Source organism: Thrips palmi, unplaced genomic scaffold, assembly GCF_012932325.1.
Source record: "Thrips palmi isolate BJ-2018 unplaced genomic scaffold, TpBJ-2018v1 HiC_scaffold_11, whole genome shotgun sequence".
Classification (NCBI taxonomy): Eukaryota; Metazoa; Arthropoda; class Insecta; order Thysanoptera; family Thripidae; genus Thrips; species Thrips palmi.
Genome location: NW_023144622.1, coordinates 6,028,717 through 6,047,866, shown reverse-complemented (window position 1 = coordinate 6,047,866; position 19,150 = coordinate 6,028,717). Strand labels below are relative to the sequence as shown.

Below are 19,150 nucleotides of genomic sequence, written 5' to 3'. Positions count from 1 at the left end.
AAGTCACATTATCAGTTTTTAACTTTGTTTATTATAAAGAAATATTACGGACAAAACAAACATTGCATTTCATAAAAATATATAAATACTGTTACTGTAGAGCTGAAAAGGCGAGTGCATAATCAACAGTGTCATGTGGACATTTTCTAATCTAAGTGTTTATAGCACACATTCAGATCCATGAAGTTCTCTCTATACAGTGCAACATCAATGTCATGAATACAATCACGAATTTTGACTGTTGAGGTCAGTTCAGCTATTTTAAATTGACCTTAGGAAATTTTAAAAAGAAAGCTACATATATTACAATACATTACAATGCAGATACTCACACTATTTACAAGAAAACATTTTCATTATTGTTATTAAAGTGTCTACACATAGATACTTAACAATGTAAACAATTTATTACACTGACAAGCAAGTTCACTCACGCACACATAAAAACTACATGCATTTCCGTTACTAACAAAAAATATAATAAGATATTGTGTCTTATGTACATAAATAAAAATTGTCATTCCTCACCAGCCTTTTCAACTTTTAATGTATCTGAATGTGCCTCTTCAGCGGAATTGGCATATGTCTTATATTTTACTCAACTTTAGCTGTCACAAGTTCAATGTCAGTCACTCAATTCACAGTTTCTTAAAATCTAGTAATCTATTCACTGGTATATTGTCCTTAAATTAGTGTCTATGAGAAACGCAGGTAGCTGTGTTCATCACAATGAACTGCCTGTTCTGTCATGGTAGTTTTAGTAATTTAAAATTTATTATTACGTTGCTTCTTAGATTACTCCTAGATTACTTTGAATACCTATCTTTCTTTAACAGTTTATTTACACATAATTTATTTTGACTAATAATATTGCACTTCTGAGTACATATTATCTCATGCAAGTCAGGGCTAAATTTTAGAGGCTTAACAGAACTTGCTCCCTCCAGAAATGAGCAGTGATATGATTGATTCAAATATATCCTGCAACTAAGATTTTACCTTGGTAACATTAATCAGTGGGCTTAATCCTTTCTCTGTGTATTATTTTCCCTTTGGAGAAAGCCCATACATGGACCTCAGCTACCATAATTGGTTTGAAATATTTGCTGCTGTTATAGCGATGTCAAAATTTAAATTTAATTATTGATTTCTCAATAACTGCTGCAGCTACTGCTTCTCCTAGAAACGAACAATAATTTAAAAAATTGATTACATTCTATTAAAACGAAGTGGAAAAAATACTAGAGGGGTGTCACTGATGATGCTATTGTTTGGACAGTTACTTGAAAGAAGGCATGAGCCTTGAGCAGTTCTTTGGTATAATTGTCATTGTCTCCTTATAACAGATATCCTGTTATGACTCAGATTTCTTAACAGACTTGAGTGGAAATAGTCTGAAGAATTATAATTCAGTCAAATTCTTGCACTCAACTATGCTTCGGAGTCAGAAAATGGAATAATTTTTTTTTGTCAGAACCATGGCACATTGTGGCTCTGCTGGCTTTCAAATTGATTTTGGCATGGACTGTACCCAATTCAAAATTATCATATAATTGTGTGGGACATTTAAAATATAAATTAGTTTGTCTAGAAGCTCGACATAACATTACTTCATCAGCATGCATTGCAGTGTGCTGGCACACAACTAACTGGGAGACCTCAATAAATTTATAAATTTGTTTTGGCCATCCCATTAATACTCAACAGTAGCTTACTTTTGGAAGCTATCTTACACATACACACAGATGGAGCCACCACATCCTTTAATTTTGTTCCTTTTTGGAGCATGTTATTATTTTTCCAATTTGGATCTAGTTTTTCGTTTGCATCCTGCTTTAGCAAATTTTGCGGTAACTCCATGACCCAACTGCTGCTCTATTCCCTTGCGTTACATCTTTAACACGATTTAACCATCCATTCTCACTCTCTTCGCTGGAAGTTGGTGTGTGATTGTGTTGCTGTGTGCCAGCGGCTACATGCTATAGGGGCACTAATCCAGTCCTTGTTGTTGGATTGCGAGCCATGTAAATGTCCATGTCATGGTCCGTCCAATTGTCTGACGTATCGCAGTAGTTATTCAAAGTATGCGTTGAACCTGCAGCACTGTATCGACTGCCTGGCCTGGTCATGCTTGGGGCATGGCTGTGAGCTAGAGACTGGTTCGTTGTAGATTCGCGGGTGCGTGAGCGGGGTCGCTGGCGACGCGACGACGCTACAGAGGGCTGGTGGTGCGTTGCATGGCTGGCTGGGTAACTCACTCTGGACATGCGGTCAGAAACTGCCAGCGACTGTCGAGAATGTCGCAACTCTGAAACATTTAACAATGGTATTAGTTGTTTCACCCTAGGGCTAGCTGCACATAACTATCATTTATTTCCTTGTAATCTACGGGTTAGAACACATATAGCCCAAAGCGTAAGCTTACTTCTGAACTTCACTGGTATTAAATCATAAAATCAGTTTTTAATTTTAAGATAATAATAATCACATTTTCTAAGTTTACTGTGCAGTCAGGTAAACAAATAAAAGCTTGTGCAGGATAGCATGCAATCAGGCAGTTGAGGACAAGCACCTTGCGGAGAGTTTACTAAACCAGGGGCGAAGGAGTTGCCGGACAGGTAGCGACCAGAGTGATTGGAGAAGCTGTGCTGCGATTGGCCGTCGGCGATGGAGCGTGTCTTAGGCTTGCTGGCGAAGTGAGAAGCATGTGTGCGAACATCTTCCGCAGCACATCCAGCATTTATTGAGCCTGCGAAATAGGGTGCTGTAGTTTCACATTTTCACGAGAACTGAAAAGCTGTGCTACCACTCAGCCACACTAAGGCTACATATGTTAAATACACAACATTTTAAAACACTCATCATGTTAGACTGGCTAATTACAAATATTATTGACATGGCAGAGTTTATTCAGCTGGGTGTGATTAAAAAACAAAAGAACAAAAATTCAGCAAATTATAAAACACAGTGTAGGGAACTGCTAGCCAAACTAAGTCCCTGCATAACACCCTGTGTTCCTGAAGCTACGAACAAACAGCTACATAAATTGGCATTTGACTTACCGCGACCGCGGGTTCGCATTGCTACCCCACTGGTCACAACGTAACTCACCTTGCCGCTCGACGTGGTACATCCGGGGCGCCCTGTTGATGCTGCGGTTGCTGTAGACGGACACCTGGTCCCAGTCCTTGTGGTTGGTGAAGGCGCTGAGCGTGGCGAGCGAGGACAGGGGCCCGGCCGGGGACGGCGTGGGCCCGCAGCAGCCGACGGGCAGCCCGAGGCCGCCGCCGAGGCCGAGGCCGCCCACGCTGCCGCCGGCGGGGATGCCGTTCTTGGAGCCGTGCTGCTGCAGCGTGTGCAGCTTGCGCGTGCGCCGCCGGCTGGCCGCCACGAACACGATCACGGCGATGACCACCGTGCCGCAGATGGCGGCCGACGCCGCGATCGTGATCTTGTCCATGTTGCTGGTGGGCGAGGTGACGGTGCGCACCTCGCGGCACTGGCTGTACGGCACCATCTCGGGGGTCACGTTCACCTCCTCCAGCGAGATGACGCACACCACGATGCACTCCTAGAACGCGAGCAGGGTTAGCATTCGAATCACGTTGTTCGAACTCACATTTAAGACGGCCACTGACCTGCGAGGGGACGTTCTTGATCTTGAACTCGCGCTCGCTGGCCTCCAGGGGCGGGCCCTGCTTGAAGCTCTTGTCGCCGAAGAGGCGGTACACGACGCGGAAGCCCAGGATGTTGGCGGTGTGCGAGTCCCACTGGATGATGATGGAGCTGTCCTGGCGGTAGGCGCTGCGAACCTTCACCTCCTGCAAAGGGCGTAGAGGGGCACGGGGTCACGGAGGGCTGCGGGTAAAGGGACAAACAACCGGCACGGGTGCCTTACCTCCTCGGGCTCGGTTTGCTTGGCGTGATTGCCGGCCGGGAAGCCCAGCACCAGGGGCGGCCGGTGCATGGAGGCGGACCCAGCGTGGCCGGGGGCGAGGCCGGGCACCAGCCCGGGGCCGTGCCCGGGGGCGTGCACCGTGGGGAGGCTGGCGGCCGCGGGCGGCGCGCTGCCCTGCGGCGCCGCGTTGCTCCTCCAGACCCCGGGGGCGGCCGTGGTCCGCGCCGCCACCAGCCCGTTGCCGCGCCTCGTCGTCGTGGAGGTCGTGGTCGTGGTGGTCGTCGGCGGCGTCGTGGACGTGGTGGGTGGCGTCGTGGGCCTCGTCTTGTACGTCGGGCGGTACGTGTTTCGCGCTGTGGTGGTCGTGGTGGTCGGGGCTGGCGTGGTCGTCGTCGTGGTTGGCGGCGGCGGTGTGGTGGTGGTGGTCGTTGTCGTCGTGGTGGCGACCGTGGTGGGGCGCGCCGTGGTAGTCGTGGTGGTCGTCGGCGCCGCAGTGGTCCTGACCGTGGTCGTCGTCGTCGTGGTCGAGGAGGGCGTCGTGGGCGCGGGCGAGCTGACGGCCACGACGTGGTAGTCCGTGTCCAGAGGGTCGGCGTCCTGGTCCTCGTCGTCGTGCGGCTTGCTCTCCTCGGGCTGCTCGGGCTCCTCCTTGTCGCCGGGGCACTTGAGCTCGTTGGGCTGGATGGCGTAGAAGCTGCGGTCCTTGAGGTGGGCGGGGCTGCCGCAGAACTGGGGGTTCCGCTCGCGGCTCGTGACCTGCAGGTCGCCGCGGGCGATCCACTCGGCCACCCATCGCAGGCTGCAGTCGCAGTTGAGGAAGCGGCCGCCCAGCGACAGCCCGCGCAGCGTGGTGTTGAGGTGCGCCACGGCGCGCTCCGGCACGCCGGCCAGCGGGTTGCCGTCCAGCGCCAGCAGCGTGAGCGACGGCGTGCCCAGGAAGGCGTTGGCCGGCAGCTCGGTCAGCAGGTTGAAGCCGATGTCCAGGACCTGCGGACGAGCGGGCACGAGGATTAGAGCGCGCGCCGCCGCAGTAAAGACAAAGTTACAGGTGTTACGCATCGTGTAGCGCAGGCCGGGCAAAACTAAAATGAAAACGTCCGCTGTTTTTACTCCGCGCGTAACCCTTTACGGCGCGCTAAAACGCGGAATGTGGCTTAGTCGCGGGCCCCGCACTCCGGGGCACTCCGGGGCCTCGCCCGGCCTGGCCGGCGCGCCTCGCCGCCAAAAGGAACGTCCTGATCATGGTCACTAATGCGATGGCTCTGTACACCCGGCCAGCCGCCTCCAGCCGCCTCCAGCGGCGCTTAGCTGCGCCTTGGCTACGCCACCGACCGCGTTAACGAGCCCCGAGCCCAGTGCATCCAGGAATTCTCTCTTCTCGGCGTGGCGGGGCGGGGCGGGGCGGGGCGGCCAGCGCAGTAAAACACAGCGGTGCGGTATCCATAATACGCGCCGTCGAGCTAGCCGCCTGTTCGCGGAAATCGGGTAGCCGGCGCGCCGTGCTCACCCCGGGGGCCGACCCTAAATCGGGTAGCCGGCGCGCCGTGCCGACCCCACCGCGGGGCCGACCCTAAATCCGGAAGCGGCGGGGCAATAATCGGCGAGTGCTCGGCGCGTGTCAATCGCGTCCGGCCTGGCAGTGTGCCGGTGTGCCACGTGACTGACCGCAGGGCCTGCTCGGCGCGGCTCCGCTTGGCTCGGCTTGCCGGTTCGCCCGGCTTGCCCGCTACGCGAGAATGGGGTCTGCAGTCTGTCTGTACCGGACCGGCCCTGTAATCGGCCGTGGGAGGCACTGGAGGCCCGCGCCATTGTGCGCCCCAAACTCCTTTTTTTCTGCCTTGTTTTCGGGGGAAGAATGTGGCTTCTGCCGGGGGGCGTCGTGGAATCGGGACTACTTCGCCTTGTCGATGCCGCGAAGGGAGGGGCGGGGGCGGGGAGACTCCCCCGTCAGAGCGCTACGTTTACAGACAGTCCCTTACCCGCAGCTCGCGCAGGTTGCTGACGGCGGCGGCCGGGAAGTCGGTGAGCAGGTTGTTGAGCAGGCTGAGGGAGGATAGCGTGTCGCTCACGCCCCGGAAGGTGGTCTCGCCCACGCTCTGGATCAGGTTCCTCTCCAGGTTGAGGGCGGACAGCGAGTGCAGGCCCTCCAGGATGTGCGCGCCCGCCGGCCCCGGCAGCTCGCGCAGCCCGTTCTGCGCCAGGTCCAGGAAGGCGAGCGTGCGCAGACCCTTGATGGCCTCGGGGACGCGCTTCTGGCGCGTGCCCTTGAGGTTGAGGTTCTTGAGCGTGTCCTCCAGGCCCTGGAACGCGTCCGCGGCCAGCGACAGGTTGTTGTCGGCCAGCTTGAGCGTGGCCAGGCTGTGCAGCGCGGCGAAGGCGGCGCCGGGGACGCGCTCGATGTGGTTGCGGGACAGGTCCAGCAGCGTGAGGTTGCGCAGGCCGCGCAGGCTGGCCACCGGCACCTCGCCCAGCTCGTTGTCCTGCACAAGAACCACAGAATGTACTTCCCTGGTTCTCGTCCTTGGGATCGCGAAGACGGGTCCGCACTCACCTGCAGGTTGAGGTTCTTGAGCGTGGCCTCCTGGTGGCGGAAGGCCTGCGGCGCGATGCTCTTGATGCGGCAGCCCGACAGCTGCACGTTCTTGAGGCGCAGGTGCTTGAAGGCGTCGTCCGCCAGGCTGCCCACCGTGCTGTTGTTGACGTAGAGCAGGTCGAGGGACGCGTCGCGCGCGAAGCGGTCCAGCGCGGACAGCAGCCGGGGGAAGTCCACCATGTCGCACTGCACGGACAGCTCCTGGCCCAGGTTGTAGGCGCAGATGCAGGACGACTGCAGCTCCTTGACGTCGCGGTGCCACGGGCACTGTGCCAGCGCGGACGTGGCCATGGCGACCAGGACGGCGGCGAGGACGTGCCAGGTGGGTCGCCAGGGCCCTCGACGCCGAGCCCGACACCGTCCGGGGCCCGGGCCGGAGCGGCTCATCCTGTGGGCAGACAAGCAGGGCGAGTTAGTCGCCATCCAGGGCGTCGCGTTCCTCGTCGTCGCTCTCGGCCAGCCCCTCCCTTCGCCCGGGGAAAAGTCCGGCGGAGCGGAAAATCTCGGCGGCATCTCGTTTGCCGAGCCAGCGGAGCCGGCGCGCCTATTCATTCCTTATTGGCCTGGTCAGCGGCAGCGGCAGCAGCCCGAGTCCGGCTGGGCGAGCGGCATGGCAGCGCCGGGCAGCGCGTCCAGCGCGACGCCAACTGGCCGGTGGCTACTTCCGAGGTGCCATCCCTTTTTTTCTGTGTCCGCCGGCCGCTCATTTGCCGATTCCCGATCGCCGCGCCGCTGGCTGCCGCTGGCTGCGTCCGGGGCGGCGAGGGGGAGGGAGGGGAAGCGGAGGCGCGGGCCGCGGGGCCATCGAACCGGCCGCGGCGCGCGCCGCGCACAGGCAGAGGCGCGCCTAGATCGGTGGCGGAGCGCGCGGAGCACGGAGCCGGGCAGCCACACTCGAGTCATTCGGCTTGGCCCGCGTTTGTCGTGGCCTATCGCCACTTTACGACCCCGGTCGCTCTGTCTCTCTCGCACCCAGACGGAACGGCCCACGAGTGCGAGAGAGACGACGCCACTCTGTTCGGAATGGGACGACTGCATTGTGTATCGCGAATCGCGCCGTAAAGGGAGTGGAATCGCGGTGTAAAACGCGGAATGGAACGACCGAAGGACCCGAAGACCGCCCTGCGGTGGCGCGGAACCAACGCACAGGGAATCCCTGGCCGTTTATGCCCCTGCAAATCACACACCGCGGTATCGGTTTTTACGATTTTCATTCGCTTGATTTATCTTTTTACGGCGGTGTTTCTGGAGACAGACGCCGCCACGCAGACGCCGCGACGCCGCCGGAGCGGTCCGCCGGGCTGACTCCGCGGAGCGCAGTGCTTTCGTCGCTCTGTCTCTCTCGCACTCGTGCGGCGTTACTGAAGGTGCGAGAGAGACAGAGCGACGAAAGCCCTCTTCGCAATCGGCCTGCAGAGCCACCTGTCCACGCCCAATTAGACTAAAAGGGGCGACAAACTCGAGTAACTGTGGACCCCGTCGTGGATCACGCGGCCTCGGGGCTCGGTCGGTCATCAGGGTCGGGATGGCCTGCGGGAGCGCCGTGCCGGGTAGGCCGTGCCGTCGCACAGCCGCACGCTCGGACTGGCCCCCAAAAGGCCCCAGCGGATAAGACCGCAAAAGGTCCCCGATCAACATTATGTTTTTACCCTTCATGACCAACTTTGTGAGTCTACCGCTCCCAAACTAGTTGCGGTCATAGCCTTCCCGATACAGGGCATGAAAGAGTAGGGTCTTAAGAATACTAGGGCGTCGAGGGAAGCCTTTTACGGCAACTAGATTGGACACAGTGGCCGCCCAAAGTCAGCAAAATCAGCAAATTTCCGAGATTCGACCACTTTTTGACCAACTTGGTCGGAAAATCGTTGCGGTCAAGGCCAAAATCGTTGTGGTCAACGTCTTCCCGATACAGGGCATGAAAGAGTAGGGTCTTAAGAATACTAGGACGTCGAGGGAAGCCTTTTACGGCAACTAGATTGGACACAGTGGCCGCCCAAAGTCAGCAAAATCAGCAAATTTCCGAGATTCGACCACTTTTTGACCAACTTGGTCGGAAAATCGTTGCGGTCAAGGCCAAAATCGTTGTGGTCAACGTCTTCCCGACACAGGGCATGAAAGAGTAGGGTCTTAAGAATACTAGGACGTCGAGGGAGGCCTTTTGCGGCGACTAGATTGGACACGGTGGCCACCCAAAGTCAGCAAAATCAGCAAATTTCCGAGATTCGACCACTTTTTGACCAACTTGGTCGGAAAATCGTTGCGGTCAAGGCCAAAATCGTTGTGGTCAACGTCTTCCCGATACAGGGCATGAAAGCGTAGGGTCTTAAGAATACTAGGACGTCGAGGGAGGCCTTTTACGGCGTCTAGATTGGACACAGTGGCCACTCAAAATCAGCAAATTTCCGAGATTTGACCACTTTTTGACCAACTTTGTGACGTTACTGGTACCAAACCCGAAGGCCCCGGCAGATTTTTCTGCCTGTCTGCCCTGGCCGGCCCGAGCCTCCACAGCCGTGTCGTCGGGTTGCCTACCCGCCGGGCGGCTCCGCGGACCAGAATGCCCCCCGCTGACCCACGGTCCGCGACCGGAGCGCGGCCGCTGCACCAATGGCACTTTGTGGTCTCATCTGCCTCTCGCTGTCCGCTCTGTCCACTCGGCTGATACCATTCGCTGCACGCGGAGCGCGGAGCGTTGTGGAATGAATCTCTCCTGAATGGAGAAGGGAGCGCGCCGGGCAGGCAGGTCGCCGAGACGGTGCTCCTGTCCGCCGCACTCATCTCGCCTCTCTGCGAGAGACGGACGCTTCCACGTTAGCTTTGGCCACGCCGCTGGTGCGCAGGTCGCCGGGCAGGTATCCTGCACGCCAGCCTATCTCGCTTGCTAGCCGGACGCTCCACGACTGACAGACGCTATGCGCTGACCTCCGAGACGGAGCGCGCCGCTCACAATCACTTGAGCCACGCACACACAGCGTGCGTCGGGTGATCGCGACTGATCATTGACTGACGCAGCCGAGCTTAGATCTCCTGAATGAGCAGACGCAACACAGGCGCGCGCTCGCTCCCGTGGTCGGGCACTCGACTTGATCGGCCCACTTGTTCGTGGCCTGGCGGCGCCTCGCTCCTTCCCTCCACTCCTCTTCTCCTCGTTCCTTTTTTTCGCCGTTCCGGCTGGGGCTGGGTTCCGAACTTCCAGTGCGGTGCCGAGGCGCCGAGGCGAAGGTGCCACTCCGTGCCTATCGGTGCATCTCCCTGCCGATGCTAATGGACGGCCCGGCCGGTCGTCTGTCTCCCTCGCACCCGTAGGGGACGCCCTGTGCGTGCGAGAGAGACGGAGCGACGAGAGCAGTGTGCTGACCGAGGCCTGCTCTTGGCGGAGGGCCGAGGCCGTGGCTGCGGCCGTCCCAGCAGGTCCCGTTGGCCGCCACCGCGCCGGAGAAATTGCGGCAAATGTTGCGGGCAAAATCAGGGCGACGTGTTGCAGGCCGGCCGCTGCCAAAGAGGCTGGCTGGCGCCTGCAGTGCAGTGCACCCCGTCGCTCCGTCTCTCTCACACACTGTCCGCGACATGGCCGCGCGACCCCAGGAAATGGATGGCGTCCTTCTCTCTCCTTCGCGGTGGTCGCCATGACGGTCGGGGCGATGACTATCACCCAATGACTGCGGGGCGTGTTGCGGGGGCGGCCGCTGCCTGTCTCTCTCGCACCCGTGCGGGACGCCCGCCGCGAGTGTGCGATGGAGAGAGAGAGAGAGAGAGAGAGAGAGAGAGAGAGAAGAGAGAGAGAGAGAGAGAGCCGCCCGCCCCGTGGCGCCGCGCGTTGTGACACGACCGACCAGGCCGAACGTGAAACACACTAAAATGTTTTCCCGGCCGGCGAGCGGCGGCCGCGCGACAGCGCGACGGGCCACGACGCCGTGCCCGTTTCCCGGTTACATTGGAACGACGCCGCGACATGTGTACGACGAGGACGCGGGGGGCGTTACGTTCTCCTTGTAGGGCCCCGCAGCGATTGACCCACCCACCCCCTGCAGCGCCGCGCCCGCGGACACGCCTCGAACACGCCGATGACGACGATCTGCTCGGATTATCGCGTCGTTAATGACGTCATAATTACGGACCGGCGCTCCGCGGCGCCCTGGCCGACCCCTTGACCCCCCGAGACCAGAACGAGACGAGCCCTGCGGTCGGGTAGCGCCACTGTGTGTGTGTGTGTGTGTGTGAGCGTGCGCGCGAGATGATCGCAGACACGCCTGACCGGTAGCCGCATAATGCATGGAGTGCTTGGTGCGGCTTGGCGTACTTGCAGTGGCGTGCCCGGCGTGCTGGCGGTGCGGGGCGTGACCTTGGCGCTCCGAATGACGCCCCGTGCGTGCCACGCCCCGCCACGCCCCGCGGGGAAAGTGAAGCAGGCAAATATCGCTCTGTCTCTCTCGCACTCGCGGGGCGTCCCGCTCGGGTGCGAGAGAGACAGAGCGCGTAAAACAGGAAGGAAGGACCGTCACCGTCCCCGAGCCGCGAGAGTGAAAGGTGCATCGGGTCGTACAGCACGTCCTTCCGAACCATCGCTCTGTCTCGCTCGCACGCGTGGGTGTCGAGAGAGACGGAGCGACTGGCCGAGGGAGTAGCGGCTGGCTATAACTCACGGAGGCGTTCGAACGCGAACGGAGGAGGATTCAATTTGTCGCTGGCTGCTTTTTTGAGTACCTAAGTGAAAATGGCGGAGCGGGGGAAGGGAGGGGGGGGCTCCGTCGTGGTCGGGAAGGTGCCGAAAAGCTGCTGGTGGCCTCCCCGGCTATGCGCACCGCTGCCCGCATACTCTCGCGACAAAACGGACGGACGGACAGACAGACAGACAGAGTAGCAGGTGACAGCCAAACTGGCGAGCGAGACAGAGGCGTAGCAGTGCGGTCGGAATGTGTGTGAAATGGCGGTCTTTTCGTTTTCGACTGTGACGCGAGTGACGCGACACTGATGCCTCTATTACCCACCTCGTTCACCGCTTGGCCACGCTTTCCATGCGCTACAGTGTGGGACTCCAGACTGGCAGGGGGCGGGCGAGCGGACACCAGACAGACAGACAGACAGACAGACAGACAGACAGACAGACAGACAAGGGGAATGAATATGGAAGAATGGCTGTGACTAGACGCGAGGAAGGGCTAGCCATGTGGAACATTGGTAGCTTTGCATGGGAGGAATCGGCAGAAGGAAGAAGAAAGAAAAAAGTTGGAAACGTGAAAGGAAGCGCTCGCGGGAAAAAGTGTGTCGATGTCGGCGGTACGTATACGCACGTGAGTGTGTTGTCTCGCTCTGATTGAGGCGACCGGCTCGTCGCATCGTTGTGCTATTAGAATGAGTCCTGCATGCAGGCCGGCCGTTCGTGGAAGCCACCGCGCATCCCTCAGCCAAGCCATTTTGACGTTTTTCAAACGAGTTTCCAACGAGGCCCTGAACCAGATCGCATTCCTGGGCGCATGCATCCTTGAAAGGCTCTTAGTCCAATGGAGCCGAAGGACCCAAGGGCGTTGGCACACTGCCAAAGGATGCTGCCCTGACCCGGTTCGGCCTGGTTAAGGCTCGCCGCGCCGAGGCCATTTTTCAGCCACCCTCATCATGGACGGAGATTGTCACACGGAGACAAGACGCAGTGGCGCCCCGATCGGCCCGGGGCAAAAGCACTTCGGAAAAAGCGAAGGGAAAGCAAGCGCCAGGTGGAGACAAAAGTCATGTATAAATGCATGCGGGCCAAGAGGCACCGGGGAAAGAGGATGCACGCAAATAACGGAAATTGCCTGCCTGCCCGCCGTCCGCTTCCCAGGGCACGCAGGGCGGGCGATTGGCGCAGGGGAAGTCCGAGTCCTAGGCCAAGTCAACCAGGTCTTAGTTGTAGTCAATAGAACCAGAGTCTTGGTCGAAGACTGGACCCAAAGCCAAGTCGAAGTCAACTCGAGACGGGGCCTTCGCTAGGACCGGAGACCAAGGGACAATAAAAGCTCTGTAGCAAGTGGCCGAGTTTAAGCTCTGGACTCGGGGCCTGGATCCGTGTCCTGGAACGAACGTTGCAGTCCGGGGCGTAATACCAGTGCAGTGACCATTGGCCGGCCATCCTCGCTTGCGTCATGTCGCGATGGTGATGACATGGTTGTGGTGCCTTCCCCGGTGGTGCTTCCGTGCGCCACCTACACTAGGGACACACATAGGCGCGTTCCATGCGGACGTTTTGCGTCACCGTTTTCTCATATGTGTTCTGTGTGCGCCCTGCCTTTTGTGCGAACCTTGAGACCCTGCGTCGGTGCGTAGGTGTGTGTGTGTCTGTGTGCACCTGTGTGCATGTGAGACTGTGCAACAATACCGCCAGCGCGCTACGCGAGCGCGTAGCCCTATAGGCCCGCAGAGACCGTACGAGAGAGTCCTCTTAAAGATCCCTATCTCGATTAGATATTTTTCGGTTCTCTCTCTTTTGCTTTCTTTTCTCCGATTTGCCCTCTTCCGCTCCTCCACTTCTCGCAGTGCAGCAGCAGCTCGCCTTTATGGCCCCCGGAGCCTCCCGCGCGCCTTTTAACCGTTCGTTCCGTTTTGATGCGAAACGTGTAGTAGGGAGGCCGAGTGTAAAATTTCACGCCCCCTGCTTCCTTGTTGTTGTTGTTGTTGTTGTTGTTGTTGCGGGGGAGCATATCGCGAATCAAGTGGGGCGCGTCCTTAAGTCATGTCTCCCGTAACACCACACCATTGTTGTTTTCTTTCCTACTTTTCAATTATTTTTGACTGCTTCGAGCTCGAACAGTGTGTATGGTCGTCGTTCGATACGGAAAAACGTTTTCCTGGGCGTGCTCGCTCGCAAGGGCCGCCCCGCCCCGCCCCTCGTATTGGCGGGCCGCTTGCCGGTCGCGAAATAAGCTCGCGGGCCGACGGCAAGCCGACGGCAAGCCGACGGCAAGCCGACGGCAAGGCGCCCTACGGGGTGTCGGCGGCGCGGACGGCGGCGGAGAAAGTCAAAGTGAGTGTACCGCGCACTGATAAACTGCTGTACGGTCAGTTCAGCGTTTGTGCGCGCGCGCGTGCGTGTGTGTGTGTGTGTGTGTGTGTGTGTGTGTGTGTGTGTGTGTCTAGAAGCGCGCTCGCTTGGAGGCCCTAGGGTGTGGTTGATGCAGCCGCACTGTGTGTGATGCAGTATACGGACCTGGTTTTCCCTTCCCCCCTCGACATCGTCGTTTATAACCCCCGTGTTGGATTGACCAAGTCGCGCCCTTGCGCTCTGTGCTTTTCTGGCGTGCGTGTGTTCTGTCCGTCTGTCTGTCTGTCTGTCTGTCTGTCTGTCTGTCGTCTGTCTGTCTGTCTGTCTGTCTGCCTTGGCTGTCCAGTCATGGCGGGCCGCTCCGTCCGCGTCTTCGTTAATGCACCCCGGAGGCGGTCCCGAAAAAGCAACACTGCACACTGCTTCGAGAGTCCGTTTCGTCGCTCTAGGGGGGCGCCCCATGAGTGCGAGAGAGAGAGACAGAGCGGGGGTGCCTCGAAGGGAAGCCTGCCCACTGGGTGCACTCCATCGTCCTCCAGCGCTGGATACGCGATTTGTCTCCGACGCCGTTTCCTCGTGAAAGTCCAAACGCGCGTCTGGCCGAGTAACAAACAGTGTGTCTGGCGCGGCTCGTGCGTGACCGTCTGCACTATTTGGGATTCGGCGCGGCGGCCACTACCGTGTGTGTGTGTGTGTGTGTGTGTGTGTGTGTGTGTGTGTGTGTGTGTGTGTGTGTGTGTGTGTGTGTGTGTGCCCGCGGCGGGGCGGCGCCATGCGTGGGCGTGGGCCGCGCTATATGGCTCTGGGGTCCTTACTTAGGCCGCTCGCCGCCCCAGGGCCCCAGGCAGTGTCCGTCCAAAAGGTGCAACTTTCACGGCATAGCCTGCTGCCGGGCCACAGCCAACACCTTAAAAAAAAAGCAACTTTTTGGCGTTTTTTTTTTGCGGTGGTGTCATGCACTGTTATCCCCTTAAGGGCTCAAACAGGGCGTGGCGCTGCATCGCTGCATTTTGCTCGGTCACCGCCGCGGCCGTGCTGAGGCTGACGGCGGGCGGACCAGACCGCGGTGCCTCGCGGGGCTTCGACTCGCCGATTCGGCGAAAGTGGTGTGATCTAAAGCCCCGCGCGTACACCGTACGGGCCGTACGCCGGCAGGCCGGCAGGGCTTAGCATGCCACTTGCACCTTCCTTCCTTTCACTTATACTTCCGAAGAGGCGTGGCGGGGCGTGGCGGGGCGGGGCGGGGGCGGGGGGCGGTGCAGGGCGCGGCGGGCACCTAGTTACAGTGTATCCGCCTAATTAAACATGCGCCGCGGCATGCCACTGTAGGGGACTTTGTGCTGTCCGAACCGTCAAAGCAGCTCATTGATCCCCGTAAGCAAATAAAAACAATTTTTTTAAATTTTTTCCCCGTTGTAGGCGCGATGGGACAGTCCGCCTGGACAGTGCCCCGCGCCATAACAATCGTCTCCCATAACCGATATTGATATTCAAATGTGAGGGCCGCTTAAAGCTCTGCTCTAAGCACGCACCGGACCCCCCCCCCCCTTCGTCGACCGCCACTCCCGCGTGCGTGCGTGCGTGGAGATGTGATCGCCCTCATAACGTTCCCCTTGCAAGGGAAGGAAGGCGGGCTGCACTCCGCCCCCGCTCTATAAACTCGCACAGTGTGGCGGGCGGATCAGTCGCGCCACTACTAGCGCCGTATCTCCCGCCGGAAGTATTGTAGTGGTGTAGCGCAGCAAGCCGTGAATGGCGCGCAAATGAAACGACAGTCGTATCGGAATTAATATCCATTCCGGCGAAACCGACGTCGGTGTGTGTGTGTGCGTGTATGCTGGATGACTGTGGTGTATTAATTTCGGCTACGGGCGAAAGAGGGGGGAGGGGGGGGGGCACCCTGAAAAATGAGATCTTAAATCAAGATCGCATAATGATGGTAATGGTCACAGCATGATGCAACGTTCTCAAATATACGCTTAAGACACTACACTGTACTCGATGAACACGCTGCAGTAGCTTAGGAGCCGTTTCTTTATTTTCTGTATGCATTTTTTTCAAACGTTATTGGATTTTCTGACACACGACAAAAAAAATAGTAAACGAGGCTCCTGGCGGTGCCTGTCTCTAAACGGGACGTATCAAGCAGCCCTTGGCGAGTGAGTGGCGTGATGTTCCCAGAAAAGTGGGCATCTCGTGGCTGGCGTGTCGTCGTGAGGCAAGCAAGCCACTGGAAAAAAGGGGTGGGGGCCGCCCCGCCCCGCCCCGCCCCGCCTTGGCAGCCAGGCCCTGCGCACGCCATGTCTCCATAGGACACGGCGGCCCGGCCGTCCTCGGGTCGTCGCGGCTCCCGCGCCTCATGAAGCAGTGCGCCACGCAAGTGTCGTGGCGCCGGACGCGTGGCTCTCCGAGCTCTCGGTGACCTCGCCTCGCCCCGCCGCGGTTCTCACGCTGGCTCCCTAACTCGGCACTGGGCGGCTTCTATCCGCTCCGCACGGCCCCGCATCACAACATTCTATCCTAATCCCCGCGCGATAGAGCTACTGCTGCTGCACTGCTCTAGTTGGCGGCTGCTGGCACACTGCCCGATGGCGCCTCCTGGACGGATTGGGCGGCCCACTGCACCTGCACTGCAAACGCCCCGAGCGTGCAGCGAGGAGCGTCCCCTCATTTTCGCGCCAACTTTTCCCGCCAAGCGCTTTCTATAGTACATGTATTGAAACTAGGGTAATGCCACTGCAAAAAAAAAAAAAAAACTTTTAAAAGACTGCGTTATAGCGAACTTGTGCAAAACGATTTCAATCTTGCCTAAGCCAATCTGGAGGATCATCTCATCGAGCTCTGTTTCCCTCGAACGCTCGACTAGGAACTACTGCGAACCACTCCCGGCTGTTGCCTTTACGCAACGCACGCGTATCAGGGTCTTCTTGCTCGCTATTCGCAGGGCGGGAAGTGGCGTGCGAATAGGCGAGCTATCATCAGCAGCAGGTTATTCCTCTCAGAGAGAGAGAGAGAGAGAGAGAGAGAGAGAGAGAGAGAGAGAGAGAGAGAGAAGTAGGTATTTGACGCCCGCGACCTCGTAAAGTAATTTCCCCTTTCTGCACCCTGCAGGCTGACTCGGAATCTGTCTCTCTCGCACTCGCGGGGCGTCCCGTTGGGGTGCGAGAGAGACAGAGCGACGAATGTGTTCGGCGTGCAGCTCGCTGCTGCTGGTGCACTGGAATTAAGGTTATGACACGAGTGCATTGTGTTCTTCCGATAGCGTCGCGCCCTCGGGCCCTGGTCGCCCTGGTCGGTCGTTGCGCAAGGAAAAAACTGCGGGCAGCTTTTGGCGCCATCGAGGGCGAATCGGTGCGGATTATAGCCTGGATTTTCTAGTGGAACGGACGTAAATAACGAAGAGTTTAGCTGAGCTCATAAACATTAAAATCAGACAAAATGTTTCATTTCATACTTCGTAATTTTGTACGAACAAAACAAAATACTCTGTGGAGCATTTAAAATACTCTGAGGGACATAAAAAATACTCTGCGGGGCACTAAAAATACTCTCTTTTTGACATTCTCTCCCCCCCTCTCTCTCTCTCCGGCTCGGTGGGTTCACACACGCCTCGCCCAGTCGTTATTCGAGCATTAGCGAGAGAGACAGTCTAGTTCAGTCCGGTCGGGAACACCGCGCCGCCATTCATGCCGATTCCTTTGGGTCCTTTGGCGTGGGTCGGGGCCCGTTGTGTTTCTTCCGCGGACCAGAAGGGGGAGGGGGGGAATAGAAAAAAGAGGGGGGCCTTCTTGATGACTCTGCAATCGTTGGCGTGTAATTAGAAGGCACTGCCCGAGGACTTCCCGAAGGACTTCCGATGACGGCCGATGTTGTCTCTGTTGTTACGGAAGTTGGCCACTCATTACTGGATGAGAGTGGAGTGGAGGGATCGAAGTCGTCGTTGGGTAATCCTTTTTCCAGTGGCGCGTGGGAGACTTCAACGCGCGCGGGGCTGTCGTCTGTCTCTCTCGCACCCGCATGGAAAGCCGCGTGCGTGCGACAGAGACAGAGCGCCGTTTCTTTCCTGGCGAGCCATCGACGCGTTGCTCGTTCCCCGAAAGGGAAGTGGCTGCAGCTTTGTAACAGTTGTCCAAGTTTTGGCGCCGTTTTCGACGTTTTCCAAGTGTGACGGGGCGCGCTGCTGACGCAAGGGTTGTCGGTTCGAATACGCAGAAGCGCCACTTCGCGAAAAATCAACTTAAAAATCGCCGATTTTTTTGGCGGACGCGTTGGATTAACAGGCCCGGTGTTGATGAGCGGTTCACGCAGTGTACACGCTATGCCGCCTGCGTGACCCAGTGCGTGGTACTTAACAGAGTACCGCTTGCATATACATCAGGGAGACGGACCGCTTTTGGTTCCCAGTGTGAATCCCACGGCAGTAGGGCCCCGGTGGGGCTCCGGCGAGCCTGCAGGGGAGTGTGGGGCATGTAGGTCAGGCGGGCTGCCTGCCTGCCGGTCTGGGTGCCGGTCTGGGTGCATGCCGGGCAGTCGGGGCAGCCGCGGTCCCGGTGCTCATATCTGTCCATTACCACGCCACCATGCCGCCACCATGCCGCCACCATGCCGCCACCATGCTTGGCACCAGCGCCACGCTCTCTCCCCACGTCATCATTGTCATCAGGGCGACACTACTTTTCTCGGCGATTCTCGGAACGAGCGCCACCGCGACGTCGTCGCTCTGTCTCTGTCGCACTCGCGGCGCGTGCCGCGGGGGCGCGAGAGAGACAGAGCGACGGGCGCCTCCCGGATCGTCGCCACAACAAGGTGTCACTCACTCACACGGCGTTCCTGGAAGCGCGCGCGCTCTCCCGGCGGCGGTGACCGGTTCGGTTTCCGACAGTGACAAATCTGAGGGCGCGGTTACGTGTCGCAGTGTGTCAGGCCTTGATACCGACACCCTTTCCCTGGGAAGCGTCCTGGAGGCCTGAAGGAAGCGCCTCGCTGTCCGGGACTCGACGACGCACCCTCTGCCCTTCCCCCTCCCCTCCGTCTCTTCCGCCTGACGCCGATATGATGCGATCGGGTTAACGGTCCGCGGGACGTGCACCGACTCAATGGCCAGGGCCTCCGGGGCCATGCCCAAGTTCAATACTATTGGGTCAACAACAACAACACAATGGCTGGCTGACCCTTCATTGTTGTTGTTGTTGGTACCTCCGGCCGTCGTCGGCGGGCCGGGCCGCCCTTGGGCCGCCGTGATCCGCCGAGGCCTCTCACGTGACACGCGCAGCTGTTGTTGTTGTTGTTGTTGAAAAATGCATTCCGCCATGCTGCCCGTTTTCCAACGCAAACGCCATCGCCGCGTCCCGTTGAACGTGCCCCACCCCGCCCCACCCCACCCCCCACCCGCCCCACCCCACCCCACCCCGCCCCACCCCACCCCACCCCGCCCCGCCCCCCCCACCCACCCCACCCCGCGCTGCACTTCGCTGCGCCCATCTGACTGACCTTCCGACTCGCACAGGGCCCCACTGCCACCGTGGCCCCAAGCCCAAGCCTCTCCTTCCCCCCTTCCAGGTCGTGAGAACTTTTTTGTTTTATTCTTTTCTGGAGGAAGCCCTTACGTGGCATGACACGCCGCACGCCCACGCAACCCGTACTG

At 58.2% G+C, this 19,150-nt stretch overlaps 2 protein-coding genes across 2 annotated transcripts in view; one reads left to right on the top strand and one right to left on the bottom strand.

The window, feature by feature from the left end:
* Positions 1-19,150, top strand: part of LOC117639699 (rab3 GTPase-activating protein catalytic subunit) — a gene marked incomplete in the record, with an annotated part of 60,321 nt that overhangs the window by 2,467 nt on the left and 38,704 nt on the right.
* LOC117639489 lies at positions 9-6,800 on the bottom strand. The gene is made up of 7 exons (XM_034375197.1): positions 6,450-6,800; positions 5,878-6,378; positions 3,899-4,885; positions 3,639-3,821; positions 3,112-3,571; positions 2,573-2,749; positions 9-2,308 (listed from the first exon to the last, which is right to left on the bottom strand). The coding sequence occupies exons 1-7, from the start codon at positions 6,780-6,782 to the stop codon at positions 1,980-1,982; spliced, it is 2,970 nt and encodes a 989-aa protein (XP_034231088.1). The 5' UTR covers positions 6,783-6,800; the 3' UTR covers positions 9-1,979.

Bases quoted from the DNA above. Each gene is read 5' to 3' on its own strand.
- LOC117639489 (XM_034375197.1), bottom strand. From the start codon at position 6,782: ATGGCCACGTCCGCGCTGGCACAGTGCCCGTGGCACCGCGACGTCAAG. The intron at 3,822-3,898 runs GTAAGGCACCCG...CGCCCTTTGCAG, and splicing joins AGCAAACCGAGCCCGAGGAG to GAGGTGAAGGTTCGCAGCGC. The intron at 2,309-2,572 runs GTGCTTGTCCTC...TAAATGTTTCAG, and splicing joins TTTAGTAAACTCTCCGCAAG to AGTTGCGACATTCTCGACAG.